The sequence below is a fragment of the Halichoerus grypus genome, chromosome 4 (assembly GCF_964656455.1).
Source record: "Halichoerus grypus chromosome 4, mHalGry1.hap1.1, whole genome shotgun sequence".
Classification (NCBI taxonomy): domain Eukaryota; kingdom Metazoa; phylum Chordata; class Mammalia; order Carnivora; family Phocidae; genus Halichoerus; species Halichoerus grypus.
In genome coordinates, this window is record NC_135715.1 from 173,034,245 (window position 1) to 173,047,999 (window position 13,755).

At 42.5% G+C, this 13,755-nt stretch overlaps 1 protein-coding gene across 4 annotated transcripts in view; it reads right to left on the reverse strand.

The window, feature by feature from the left end:
• Positions 1-468: 468 nt before the first annotated feature.
• Positions 469-13,755, reverse strand: part of MREG (melanoregulin) — a 58,153-nt gene continuing 44,866 nt past the window's right edge. For 2 of the 4 annotated variants that reach the window (XM_036085286.2, XM_036085292.2), the window contains exons 3-5: positions 4,284-4,374; positions 2,869-3,032; positions 469-2,125 (exon numbers count right to left, since the gene is read on the reverse strand). In XM_036085286.2, the coding sequence (XP_035941179.1) occupies positions 1,991-2,125; positions 2,869-3,032; positions 4,284-4,374 (390 nt within the window). In that variant the 3' untranslated portion in view covers positions 469-1,990. The remainder of the gene's footprint in view (positions 2,126-2,868; positions 3,033-4,283; positions 4,375-13,755) is intronic. The other 2 variants (XR_004915124.2, XM_036085291.2) reach the window with 2 other exon arrangements.

Genomic DNA, 13,755 nt, shown 5'->3' on the forward strand with positions numbered 1-13,755 from the left:
CACATCTGTGGATCCAGGTCCTGCTGAACACTGTGTGAGTTATGGAGTGGTCCCTGCAGTCACCCTTGAGCCTGTCATGTACTGCGGTGTCCCCTGGACTTGAGCACAGATCTGCCCTTTGAATGGCTTTAAGACAAGTGGGAGGTCCTTAAACCCATTTGCCTATCAGCTTCTTTACCCTTTACTTTAAAGGGATTATGGAAAGAATGACCTCTTCCTTCTTATTTCTTGGAAATATCACACACATCCAACTGAAAAGTAAATAGAGAAACTTTTTAATTCCCTGCAAGGAAAAATTCCTGGATATTTCCATGTTTCTTATAATCACAGAGATATTCTTATCCTTACTCAAACATTACCAAAAATAAAGACAATGTTTACAATTTATTCTACAAAGACGCAAACAATCTCATCAAAAAAAAGCAGAAAGACAAGACACGAATTCCAAGGACAAACATGAAAACAATATGATTTCAAAGATTTATTGTTTATTTTTTGTATGTTTTGTTTTTATTTGTTTCACTTTTTGTACATTTATCTCGCAAGAGCCTACAGAAGTGAGGGAAATTGTCTGCAGGCTAATTTTAAACAACATGAGAGAGAGGTTAAGCGTTAAATATAAAAAATAAAACTTTTAACTTACTTACTATACTAGAAAGAATCTTCCTGAAACATGTCAGTTAAATTGGTCTGCAACGCATTAAGAAATGGAGAACATGTATCTCCTCTAAGAAATATTTCAAACCTTGTGTACACTATCAAAAGAGCCGGTCAGCAAGTTTTCAAGTCACAATCCCCTGGACAAACTAAAGACAAGTTACCTTTTACCTGAACTCAGAAGAGCAAAGTCTGTAGGAGTAAAAATATTGCCAGTGTTCTCAGCAATCTACCCATACATCTGACAGCTTCTGAAAGTCTATTCAATAATGTGAACCATGATTTATTTCCTGCAAGCTCCTTGCTTAAGTGGCAAGTAACTTCCGAGGCTGGACTTCGCAGTCTGTGGAGAGAGAAGCAAGCCGTATTGGCAGCATTGCTCCATCTTGAAAATCCTCCTCCGAACGGGAAGAGAGTCCAGCAATGACCTTCCTTGCAACACCGCCCGCACACGCAGAGCTGCAAGTCTGCACTGCGGGTCGCTGGGCAGGGGCGACTCTCAGCCACTAAAGCGAGTAGCAGATTAAAGAGAAGAGAAAGAAGTGGAGGTCAAACGTTTCAGTTGATAGATGCTATCCCAGATAACATAGCAAGGGCTTGTGGTCTAGAAATGGATGAGACGTCAAAATGAGGTAACCAGGTATTGATAATGTTGAGAATTTAAGATGCAAGTCCTACCACTGAAGATGGAGCTTTTTGACATGGCGCTGCAAGGAGTTCTGCCTGGGATCGATCTATTTGGAAGTCCCTTCTGGGCAGCACTGTTAGATATTTCTATTATCTGCTACATCGGAACCTCTGAATAATCATGACTTATACTCAAGATGATGCCTCTGACACCTGCAAGGTTCTGAAGGATCTTCCAAATCAAAGAAAGGTCATATAATGCCTGGTATTATTTTGGCATTAGCCTATATTATATAACGATTATTTAAAAGTAAGTAATCCATATTTGGGTTCAATGATAGCTCTATCAATCTTACTGTTTTCTTACCTAGAACATCCCATTCTCCCAATAGGCTTATTGCACAACCAAAACCAAAGTGGGGACAGTGGGTTCTTGAAATATAATCAGCCAGGAGGAAAGATCCCACCGGCCAACTCCCTGATACAAGATCACCAGTGTATCTCAACGCAACCTGAATACTCCTTACAGTAACATCCTCTTGAAGACCAAATATTCCAAACCCTTAGTTTTTTATAGGATTTAGAATCATTTTTCACTTAGCTAACCCTCCACTTGCTTACTGTCTTCTATATGCATTTGTCCAACTTGGGTTGGCTGTTGAGTACCAGTAGAGGGGAATCCCAATTCTGCCTCCTCGACTCTCCTTTACGGACTTGGAAATGGAAGGTAGTGCAGTTCTTTCTGGCCATCTGGTAGGCTTGAGACTCCAGGCTTCTTGGGGTAAGTTCGGCTGGCAATTTTAAAGAACTCTTCTGCTGCATCAAGAGCAATGAGACGATCCTGCCAAAGATTTAAACGTACAAATGTCAAGATGGGAACTCAACCACGTCGATGGGAAAACCAATCCAATAACAATACCCGCCCTAGAAATAATCACGAGCAAGTAAAACATTTCTTCAATTTTTCTCAACAAATTTAGAGATGCCCCTTAACCCTTTGCGTACATTATCCAAGAAACGTTCCACACTCTTAGAGCCCCTTCAAATGCTTTTTTAATCTTAGGTTATATAAACAATGTTTCTCACATCTCTTTGACCTACAAATGGTTCAAAAATCTGACCACAGAGCAGAAGTGGCTGAAAAGTACAGATTCTTGAGCCACAATCCGAGCCTCAATAGGGCTGAGTGCAATCCAGAAATCTGAATATTTAAAGCCCTTCAGGTGGTTCTGATGCTGCCGGCCCCTGGAAACCAGTGTATAAGATACCACCTCAAGCTGTGATGTTGCTGGTGGTGCGGGAATGATGAGTATTTGGAATAACAGAAAAGAAAAATTTAAAGCAAAATGAGGGCATGTAAAAAAATATATCCACTGGGGCGCCTGGGTGGCTCAGTCGGTTAGGTGTCTGCCTTCGGCTCAGGTCATGATCCCGGGGTCCTGAGTTTGAGCCCCACATTGGGCTCCTTGCTCAGCGGGGAGTCTGCTTCTCCCTCTATCTCCTTCTGGCTCTGCTCCTCCCCTGCTCATGCTCTGTCTCTAATAAATAAATAAAATCCTAAAAAAAAAAAATACATCCACTTACCACGACAAAGAGGTATCTCTCCGAGAGCTCCCAGCTTGTTGGAAAAATATTGGTTTCTTCAGCCAGTTTTAACAATATCTCCCGAGCTTTCCTTGTGTTTTTAGAATCACTGATGGTGCTGAGTTTTGTCACTGACAACAAAGAGTCGGCTTCCTTTTGAAAACCTACGGGGACAAAAACTTTACCCCTCACGTAAATACAGTAGTCACAGGAAATGGCTGTCCTACAGGGGATTAAGAAGGCACCCAGATGTGGACTCCAAACAAACATCAGGAGCCAAGGCACCATTCCATAGGCTCCCTCCCAGGTCAGTGTGACTGGTAGGGTCTTTAATTAAAGCTCTTTTGAGATTTCTTCTCATTTAATTTTCTTCGTTAACTTCCCTTCCAAGTTAAGCCTCAGATCCTCATCCACTGACAGCTTGCTGCCCCCCAACTTTTTTTTTTTGGCACTGAAATCCTCCTCCCACTCCTTACTCTTCCCCTACCTGCCTTTGCAGTTTGGGACCCGCAAAGTGGTTGTCTCCAGGCTTCTACATCTCCAAGCCCAGATTCCCTTCCCCGAGGCAATTGTCTGGTTAAAATTACTCACCCCAAAATATGAAAGACTCAGAGATTTACACCTGCCTAGGGTAACTCACATTATAAAAGGAGACAATTAGGTCACAATAATGGTGAGTAAAGAGGGCAGGGGTCCATCCCATCTCACTGTATCCCAACTAAAGCAATGGAGGCTGGCGATAGCAACTGGGTTCACCCCATGTGAAAAGGTATGATGCCAAGGTGTCCTGTTCTCTTTCAAGGCAGAAGGATGGAGGACTTCAAACTCGATATGTTCATGTTTTAAATACTAAAACGAGGTCATTTTATAACATGAGGGGACATGTTTACTGCACCACGACCCTAGCCGACTTAAGAAAAACCAATCCCCAATATCCGCTCTGATGCCACAGGTTATGTCCCAACTTGGAAGCTTCCCTACCTTTTATTCCTTCCGAGAGTCTACACCGAGTTTCACTGTCTCTCTTACAAACAGTATTTCTTCCAACCTGCCTCTTCTTAGACAGCGGCTCCTAACTGGCCAATCACGCTCATCTAATTCAATCCATGAAGTACACTGCCAAAAACATTCCGTGGTAGTGCCCACCTGCTTCCCCTGCCCTGGGATACTCCACACTGAGGACAGATGGAGTAGCACATAGCAAAATATGTCTTCAAGACACGGGCTGGTGGTAACAGAAATATCAGATGTTTATGCTGGAGGATACAAGGAGGACAGGCTTGGGGCCGTAATTAGTACGCAGCAGCTCCCATCAGTCAGCCGCCGACGTGCCTTTTACACAACGCACGCAGAAGAGAGGGAAGAATGATCACCACCGGTGATTTGCACCATTCCATGATCACTTTCAGACTCACCTAAATCCTCTAAAATGCGTTTCCATCTATTTCTCACTTCCCTCCGAATCTGCCGCAGGGTGTAGATATCGTAGTTGAGTTTTTGCCACTCCTGTAGGAAAATGAAAATGCAGCTTTATTTTTACCCCTCGGCCTCCACTGCTACCTAATTCCCAAACGGAAGCTAAGTGAAACATGTGGGTCTCCTCTTCACCAGGCTTCAAAACCTTTCTGGAAAGAGAGGAGGGCACGGGTGAGAAGGAGTCCATAGGAATCCGTCGGCTACCAGTTTCGGGGCATTCGTTAAACTCTCCCCATTCCTGGTCTCAGTCTCAGTGCTCTTACCTGTAAAGTGGGGATAACAGTGACGACTTCATTCCAGACCGTTATAAAGATTAAAAGTATATACGAGCACAACACCCGCACGCAGTGAGCCCCTAATAAGACCCATGTATGACCAAAGCCATTTTATCCCTTGAGAAACCGAGGCCCAAAGACGTTAACTGGGGAATCCAATACCATGCAGCTAATTGGTACCAGAATTGGTATTTGAATCCAGGTCTGAGTCCAAAGTCCATGAGAAAAACGACACACACCAAGAATTTATTTCTTCTTCCTTTATTATCAGAGTGAAGTAGACCTGGGAATCCCAAGTTTCTGGATTCCCAGGCAACATTTTCTTCACCATATCTCATCATCACTCTCTTTCACTTCTGTTCCATGATAGGGCGAATCTTTCAGGCATTCTTCAGAACTATTAAAAAGCTATCATTTTGAAAATTTCAATCTTATGGGCAGTAGGCCATCACATTGGTCCCCAAACAGAACTTGAATCTTTCAGGAGCGTTAGAATCTTTATTAAGCTGGGGCACCTGGGTGGCTCAGTCATTAAGCGTCTGCCTTCGGCTCAGGTCATGATCTCGGGGTCCTGGGATCGAGCTCCAAGTCGGGCTCCCTGCTCGGCGGGAAGCCTGCTTCTCCCTCCCCAACTCCCCCTGCTTGTGTTCCCTCTCTTGCTGTGTCTCTCTCTCTGTCAAATAAATAAACAAAATCTTTTTTTTAAAAAAAAAAAGCATCTTTATTAAGCTAAGTGTTTCTTTTAAATGTCATGGACATTTATCGTTAAGAAGCCTTATCTATACAGAACAGTCATTTTATGGAGAATACCTTTTCCTTTCAGCAAAAACATTAACCACACAACTATTCTTAATGCTCAATTTAAGACCCAAGTATGTGATACTCTGACTTCTCTAACCGCATTTCTTTCAATGATGACACTATTTCCCTATAGCTCCTGTCGAGGCTGGCCTTGCTCATTGCTAATCAACTTTCATGACTGGCTAAGAGAAACCAATTTAGCTGCCATTCACAAATAATTATAGATTCCACTCTGAAAACAAAACACCAGCAAAATAAAGGGGGTTTTGTTACAACTGCGTTTTAGGTCTTGTATCTAAGGATAGGCCATCAAAAGGGCATAGGATTTCAGCCATTTTTTAGAAGTCAGAAAGTGGGGAATTTGAGTACTGTTTCCTGGTCTTCTGTGGGTTGTTCTTTTTTTTTTCTTTTTTCGGTTTTTGAACCTAAGACGTGTGTACATGTGTGGGCACGAGTGTGTGGTGACTGGGGTCAGGGATAAAGCCTGTGCCCTAGAAGAAAGCAGAGTTAAAGGACTCATCTTGGAAATATGCAACCCTGCCCTCATCTTGAGCACTGTGTTAAAGTGCGTGATATATATAATCCCCTACAGAGTGTGTAAGTTGGGGGGAAACCTCAAGTATTGTTGTTCTCATTGGATGGGCCTTATTGTATGTACCACACTGGCCATTCAGGGCATAGCATCTTGGAAAAGAACACAGCTGCTAGAACCATACCGCCCGGGTCTGGGTCCCGGGTCTGGGCCCCGGGTCTGGGTCTGGGCTCCATTATTTCTTAACAGCCTGGCTTTGGGCAAGTTCATAACTGTGTCTCATGGCCTCTTGTGCAGCATGGGGACACAAGTACTACTGACCTCAGAGGCTTATTCTGAGGATCACGTGTGCTCATGCAAGCCCTGAAAGGGGCGCTTGATGCACATTCTCCTCCAAGTCAGGGTAGACACGATTAAGAAACAATCTTCCAAGACTCAGGATGGTTTCTATCATGAAGATTGAGGGAAGTATCTCATTTGGGAGGACCTCCAGAAGAAAAAGTGCTCAGCTCTTAGCATCAGATATGGTTTTACTTTTCCTGAAAATTGTTTCATCATTCTGGACATTATTTGTAACTGATCAGTTTCCACCAAATGAAAATACAGAGTCCTTTCACAGAAAATTGATAGGATTTCATAAGCATTTTTGAATGACCAAAATTTCAAGCTACTTTTTATGTCTTTATCATGCTTTTTCTCTTCTCATCTTCTGTCTTGTGCTCTCTCACTGTCTTTTCATGTGAGTTGCTTCGGTCCTTTTTGCTAAAAAGAAGATTGTAAATAAATAAAATATTACACAGAGCAGCGTGGCGCTGATTCTCAATGAAACGGGTCCTCCTTAAATGGAAAGTGATCGGGCTTTTAGAAACACTTGATTCAAGAAACCCACACAATCAAAAAATCCGCAGAGGAGTTTTGCCTTCTGTCTTCACACAACCTTAAATTATGTAACAAACCACTAGATGGCTTCATTAACTTGTGATTCAAGGTCTCTGAGACGCTTTCTTGGCTTCTTCTGACTGGCTGATGGCCAGTTCTGGCTGATGCCCCAGAACTTGTTCCCTCAGCTCAAAGTAGCCAAATCCTATCCTTTCAGAGCCCCAGCCTCACTGAGCCATCCAAGCTTCAGACTTTTTTTTAACTTTTCTCTTCTTGCTGCCCACCTATCAGCTATTTTGCTATTCTTAAATTCCAACACTGCGTGTCCTACAAATTCGTTCTCTTTCAGTATCTGTTATTCTAATAAAAGCGCTTGATGGAGAAGCGACACTATGACATGGAAAAATCTGCTACAGACGGATCCCCACATGATGCATCAACTGACTTGTGCACGGGAAGTGCTTGTTAAGATTAACGGGATGAAACCATGTGCTTCATATATCTGGATTATTACTGTCGTCTTTTGACAGAATGGTCATGGATAATCATCACATATGAAAGTATCTGGAAGTTTTGCGCAAAATGTAAAGCTCTAAAACCAGTAGAAGCATGGGTAGGGTTTTAACTAAGAATTGGCTTTTGATAAAATAAATGATGAGGGAATTTGAATTTGTCTTTAATATGACCCCAAAGAACAGAATCTGAATGCAACAAATGAGAAACGGTGATGTACAAAATCTTACTCACAGCTAAACAAACTAACTCACCTATTCCCTGATACTAGAGAAAAGCAAGTCTTGTGGTGCCCTACAATTTTTAAGTCGTCACACTTTGTTTTTAGACAAATAATTTTAAAATAACAGAGACCAGGGGTGCCTGGGTGGATCAGTCATTTGAGTGTCCCGCTCTTGGTTTCAGCTCAGGTCGTGATCTCGGGGTCCTGGGATTGAGCCCCACACTGGGCTATGTGCTCTGCCCAGAATCTACTTGGGATTCTCTCTCTCCCTCCCCCCTCTCTAAAATAAATAAATAATTAAAAAAAAAATAACAAAGACCAATTACTCTTCACAAGTGAGTTGAAATTCAAACCCACTAGACATCAAAAGTTGGTCTTATTTTCTAGAATTATCTTTTGTTTGTCTTTTGCTAAATCCTGTTGTAATACATTGTGCTCGTCTTGATACAGTGGCCTGAAACTTTGACAATAAGTCAATTAGCAAAGGTGTAATAAAAGAAATAATGCGGGGGGGGCTGTGTGGCTCAGTCAGTTAAGCCTCCAATTCTTGATTTTGGTTCAGGTCATGATCTCAGGGTCGTGAGAGGGAGCCCCACATGGGGCTCCATGCTCAGCAGGGAGTCTGCTTGAGATTCTCTTTATCCCTCTCCCTCTGCCCCTCCCCCCCCCCGAAAGAAAGGAAGGAAGAAAGAATTGGTTGCATAAGGTACTTGAGAGCCGAGTCCAAGTGAAAGCCATGTGATTGAAAGTATGTTACTGAGGGCACGTAGAGCATATTCTTGAGGTGCTTCTCCTCTCTGTTGGACCACCAGATTCGGGCCAGATAAGAAGGCTGAGGCAACAAGAAGACAGGAGAACAAAGGACTCTATTACTGTGAGGTTGTGGATGAATGGGACAGTTTAAAAGTACTTGACATTTCTTGCTAAAAAAGGTGATGTATGCATATAGAGAAATGTACTCTAACAAGAGGCTATATATATTTTAAGTCATCTTAAACTCTTAGGAACAACTTCAAAAGTGATCAACTTATTTTTAGTTATAAAAATAATATAATCACATGGAAGTAAAAAACCTAAAAGAACAGAAGGGTCTAAAATGAAAATGAAAAGTTTGCTTTCCCATCTTCTTTTTCTTACCTTATTCCTCAGTAGTGCATTCAACTTTGGCTGTATATTAGAATCATCCAGGGAGCATTTTTAAAATACCAATGCACGAGATCCATCTCCCAGGCTGATGAAATCAGAATCCTTTGAAGGGGTGCCAGGTTTGAAATCCAATACCTTACATCAGTCAGCATACTCCCACTGGGGCAGTAACGGGCACCTAACCCAGCTCATCGAAGGAGATGCAGCTAAATCTGTGAGGCTTTCAAGAGTGACCAGGAGAGATGTTCTCCCTTCCCCTGGACAATGTAGTGAGAGGGTAAGAAACCTAGAACTAACTAGAACTGCTCCATCACTGTGACTACCCTGAGAAGAGTCAGCCTAAGGAAGAAGTCAACTCTCAGAGGAGGACAAAGGTGAAAGAATCAGAGAGAGAGAGAGAGCCTAAGGACATCTGGGCCTCAGGATCCTATCTCATCTGAAGTCAGTCCTACTTCTGGAACTCTCTGTTATCCAAGACAATTCCACGTAGGTTTAGACAACTGGAGTTCTTTCTCTGGTCCTTGCATCCGAAAGATTCATGTTACAAAGTGCGTTCACCGAGTACATGAACAAAAAGGAAACTATAACTACCGCACAAAATATTAGTCTCATGTTTTCCTACCTCTTGCTCCTGGGGGACAACGTTCAGCATATAGACCTATTTAGCTGAGCGAGGTTATGGCTTACAGAGAATGCAGTGTTAATGGCTCGATCTTTCTGTCCCAGAAGTGACTTAGTCAATGACACAAATATAATAGCAGTCCTTTTCTGGGTCTAAGGAATGCTTTATGGTGCCTCCCCTGAATTCTGTCCATCAGAGCAGAGCTTCTCACTTGGGCAAGACTGTTCTTATAAGAGGGGAGAGGATGTAGCTTATATCTCCATCATTGATCTGATGGAGAGGGGTCCAGCTACCATTGACTTAACCACTCAATTCCCTTACTTACAAACATATGTTAATCTTTCTGTCTGGATCTAATGATCAGTTCAAAGTTAACTTTTGATCCATAATAACTTTGAGTCAAAACCTATTCACCATCTGAAACCCAAGCATTAGCATATCTTGGTTTTTGTCTTTCTTGGATGGTCAAAAATCATCTTCAGGAGAAGAAGATGCTCATACCCAGGCTTAAATCTGCTTCATCGTCATCTTCATTCCATATCCCAAGATCAGACAGTCACAAACTGAACTTTAAGAAATGGTCTTTATTGTATTTGATTGGCAAGAAGAGCCTTTCCCAAATTTTGCATAAGTTATGTTACTTCCCTCATGCTCAACTTCCAGTAGCAGTCAAGCCAGAATTCAAATCTACTTCCAAAGTCTACATACCCTTAATTTAAAAAAGGAAACAGAAAAGAGTGACTAGTTATTGCTGCTACCCCAACACAGCTTCCTTTTTCTTGCATATCTATGGCTTGTTTATGTAAGTTAGGTAATACATTCATATGATCCACAATCCAAAAAGTAATAAAGGCCCTGTCCCCCAGCCATCAGTGCCCCTTCTACAAATAAGAAATGTCACCAAGTTCTCCCGCATCCTTGCATTTTTTTTCCCCATAAATGCTGGCATACTATATCCTGTACTTTTCACTTAATATATTTTAGCAATCATTCTGTATCAGAATATAAAGTTCCAGATCCTTCTTTAACTTGACTTTTTTACCATTTGGTGTAGACAGACACAAAATTATAATAAACATATATATTTGGGGGTGCCTGGTGGGCTCAGTTGGTAGAGCATGCAAGTCTTAATCTCAAGGTTCTATGTCTGAGCCCCACATTAGGTATAGAGATTACTTAAAAATAAAATCTTTAAAGGGGCGCCGGAGTGGCTCAGTCAGTTAAGCGTCTGAGTTCGGCTCAAATCACGATCTCAGGGTTCCTGGGATTGAGCCCCTCGTCGGGCTTTGCACTCAGTGGGGAGTCTGCTTGTCCTTTTCTCTCTCTCCCTCTGTCCCTCCCCCCACTCATGCTCGCCCTCTCTCTCAAATAAATAAAATCTTTAAAAAAAATAAAAATCTTTAAAAAATGTATATATATTTGTTTTATAGAAAATGTCCCCTAAAAAATTACAATATTTTCCTAAATGTGCCTTAAAACTAAAAAATGCCTTAAGACCTTTTGCTTCCCCATCATTCTTTCTAGCATCACCGTCAAAAATGATTAAGGACTCACATGTGTCCTGCGCCATAGATTTCCCCTCGGGAATTTCCACTTCAACTCAACACTGACACATTGGCTATAACAACATTGCCTTGTACGGAAGTTAAACATCTACATCAGGGTATGGCACAGTGAATGGGACCCCAATACTTTTACTTGAAAATGACAGCTTCTTGGTAAAGTGAATCCTTTGAACACTGTTAACTGCTATCTCTTTCTTTCAATTTTTGCCAGTTTATATCATCTCATACTACTTTCTATTTACGACGAAGAGAGATTCTCTAAAGGATAGAAAAAATCGTATGGCCTGCATCTCTAGTCCAGTTTTCCTTCATTTCGTATGTGGTGGGAAATATCCGGTAAGTCAGAGAGAGACGTAATATGTGGGGGCACATCTGCTAACAGATTCTCTCATGTTTGCTTCTCACAGAGAAATGTGAGATGGATAATGCAGACGAGGGTAGTTTTGCAACTACTGAAGGGTACTCAAAACTGTTGATGTCAGTCTGGAGGAAGGTTTTCAGTAATGCAGGACAGGGCTCAGTGTGGGGGCCTCGTCATCATTTTTATCATTGACTTTGTGAAATCCAAGGCCACAGAGGTAGGAGAGGTAGCTGATATATGGCAGGAGAGAAACAAGAGTTGAAAATATGCAACAAATAAAGCCTATGAAATAAAACCTATACATTGAAATTTATTAGGAATAAATGGAGATATATCCTACTGTTAGGCTGAAACAGCAGAACACAGCCAAAGCAGCCGATGCAGGGACCCACTTGCATAGCAGTTCACATCAAAGACAGGTCTAGGGTTTGAATCAACCAAAAGCTCCAAATCGACCCAAAATGGGGCATTCAGTCTGCATTTCTCCGGCACTTGCTTTGTGCCAAGCACAAGTCTGGGCTTCCCAAAATAAATAGCACGTGGAGCCTGCCCTAAAGGTAGCCCCCAAAATAAATGTATATTATACTGCATTAATCATGAGCATAGAGATGCACTCTACACAGAACCACGAGGGAGTGGGGGGCTGCCTAAAGAGGCATCCTGTCCAACAGTGGTACAGCCAAGAGAGGGACCAAGACGAGATGAGGTGCTTGGAAGCCATGTCGTGGCGGCCTGGCTGATGGATCTGCAAACCACAGGGCTTTGGGGGTACGTGATGGCATTCTTCAAGCCTCAACAGCTGCTATGTGGAGGAAGGATCCTCTTCTTTTCTCTTCTCTATATACCCTCAAAATGCAGGACTAAGACTAACAGGTAGAAAAGCCCCAAGAAGGAAGATCAGTGGAAGAAGGAAGTTTCTTTTCAGAATGAAGTCTTTGTAAGATAGTGAGTCCTTCGTCACTGGACCTCAAAGGGGTCATTTCTACAGGAACTATACCACCGTTGACCTCTGTACAGCTTGGGAGTGAGGGGTGCTGACCTCCTATGAAGTCAAAAGTCCATGAATAACTTTTGTTTCCCTGAACTACTGGGCACCTGGGTGGCTCAGTTGGTTAAGCATCTGCCTTTGGCTCAGGTCATGATCCCAGGGTCCTGGGATCGAGCCCCAAGTTGGGCTCCCTGCTAAGCGGGGAGTCGGCTTCTCCCTCTCCTCCCCCCTCATGCCCTCTGTCGCTATCTCTGTCTCTCTCAAATAAATAAGATCTTAAAAAAAAAAAACAAAAACTACTAATAGCCTCCTGTTGACCGGAAGTCTTACCATTAACATACACAATTTACATGTATTTTGCATATTATGTGTATTATATACTGTATTCTTATAATAAAGTAAGATAGAGAAAATATTATTAAAATAATAAGGAAAAGAAAAAAGAAAATAGGGCCAATGCACTTACAGTACTATACTGTTTTTATCAAAATAAAATTCCTTGTATAAGTGGACCCGTGCAGTTCAAACCCATGTTGTTCATGGGTCAAATATATATAACTTTAAATTTCTAAAAATGTAATTTCTTTTTTTATTTGTTTATTTGACAGAGTGAGAGTGAGACAGCAGAAGCAGGGGGAGCGGGAGAGGGAGAAGCAGACCCCCGGCTGAGCAGGAAGCCCAATTCAGGGCTCGATCCCAGGACCCTGGGATCATGATCTGAGCTGAAGGCAGACGCTTAACCGACTGAGACACCCAGGCGCCCCAGAAACGTAATTTCTATAGGCTCTTTCAATATAATATATTTTTCCTGTATCAACTGACAAAATCTAAAAGAATCTCAAGGCATTTACAAAAAAGTAGAGATAGAGAGGTAGATAGAGAGATAGAGATAATATGTATAGAGCACTTACTTCTTCCCAGGCACTGCTCTAAGCCCTTTACATGTATTTACTCAGGTAATTCCTATAACGTGTGTTACTCTGGGAGATGGATATTATTATCACATCTCGAGAATGAGAAAACTGAGACAACTTGCCCAAGTGCACACTAGTAAGTGAGACCTGGGACTTCGCATCCCAGCAGCGTGGCTGTGGGGCCGATGCACTTTGCCACTCTCCACCACCTTCTAAAACAGAAAGGGAGGGGACGTGTCGGCAGGTGGGAAGGGAGGAAAGGAAGTGGAGGAAGAGCAAAGGACAGCTGACTGGAGAAGAAACAAACCTGAAGCCACAGCAGCTGTGCCCGAGGAGGAACCAAGAAAACACAACTGAAGTCTTGGGAGAGAACTTTTCTAGAGACCAAGTATTCCCAGGCTCTAGCCCAGAATGCTACCAAACCCAACAACATCCTTCTCAAGGCCTGGCTTGCTGGGAAGTTGCGCTTGAGTCCTTCCTTTGGGGACTTCAGTTCAGAGCAGGTAGAAAGGACCTCGACCCCCTCCCACTCGTCCCAACCCTTTCTTCCGCACACTCCCTCCTGTCCACCTCCTCCCCACGTCCTCTGTGA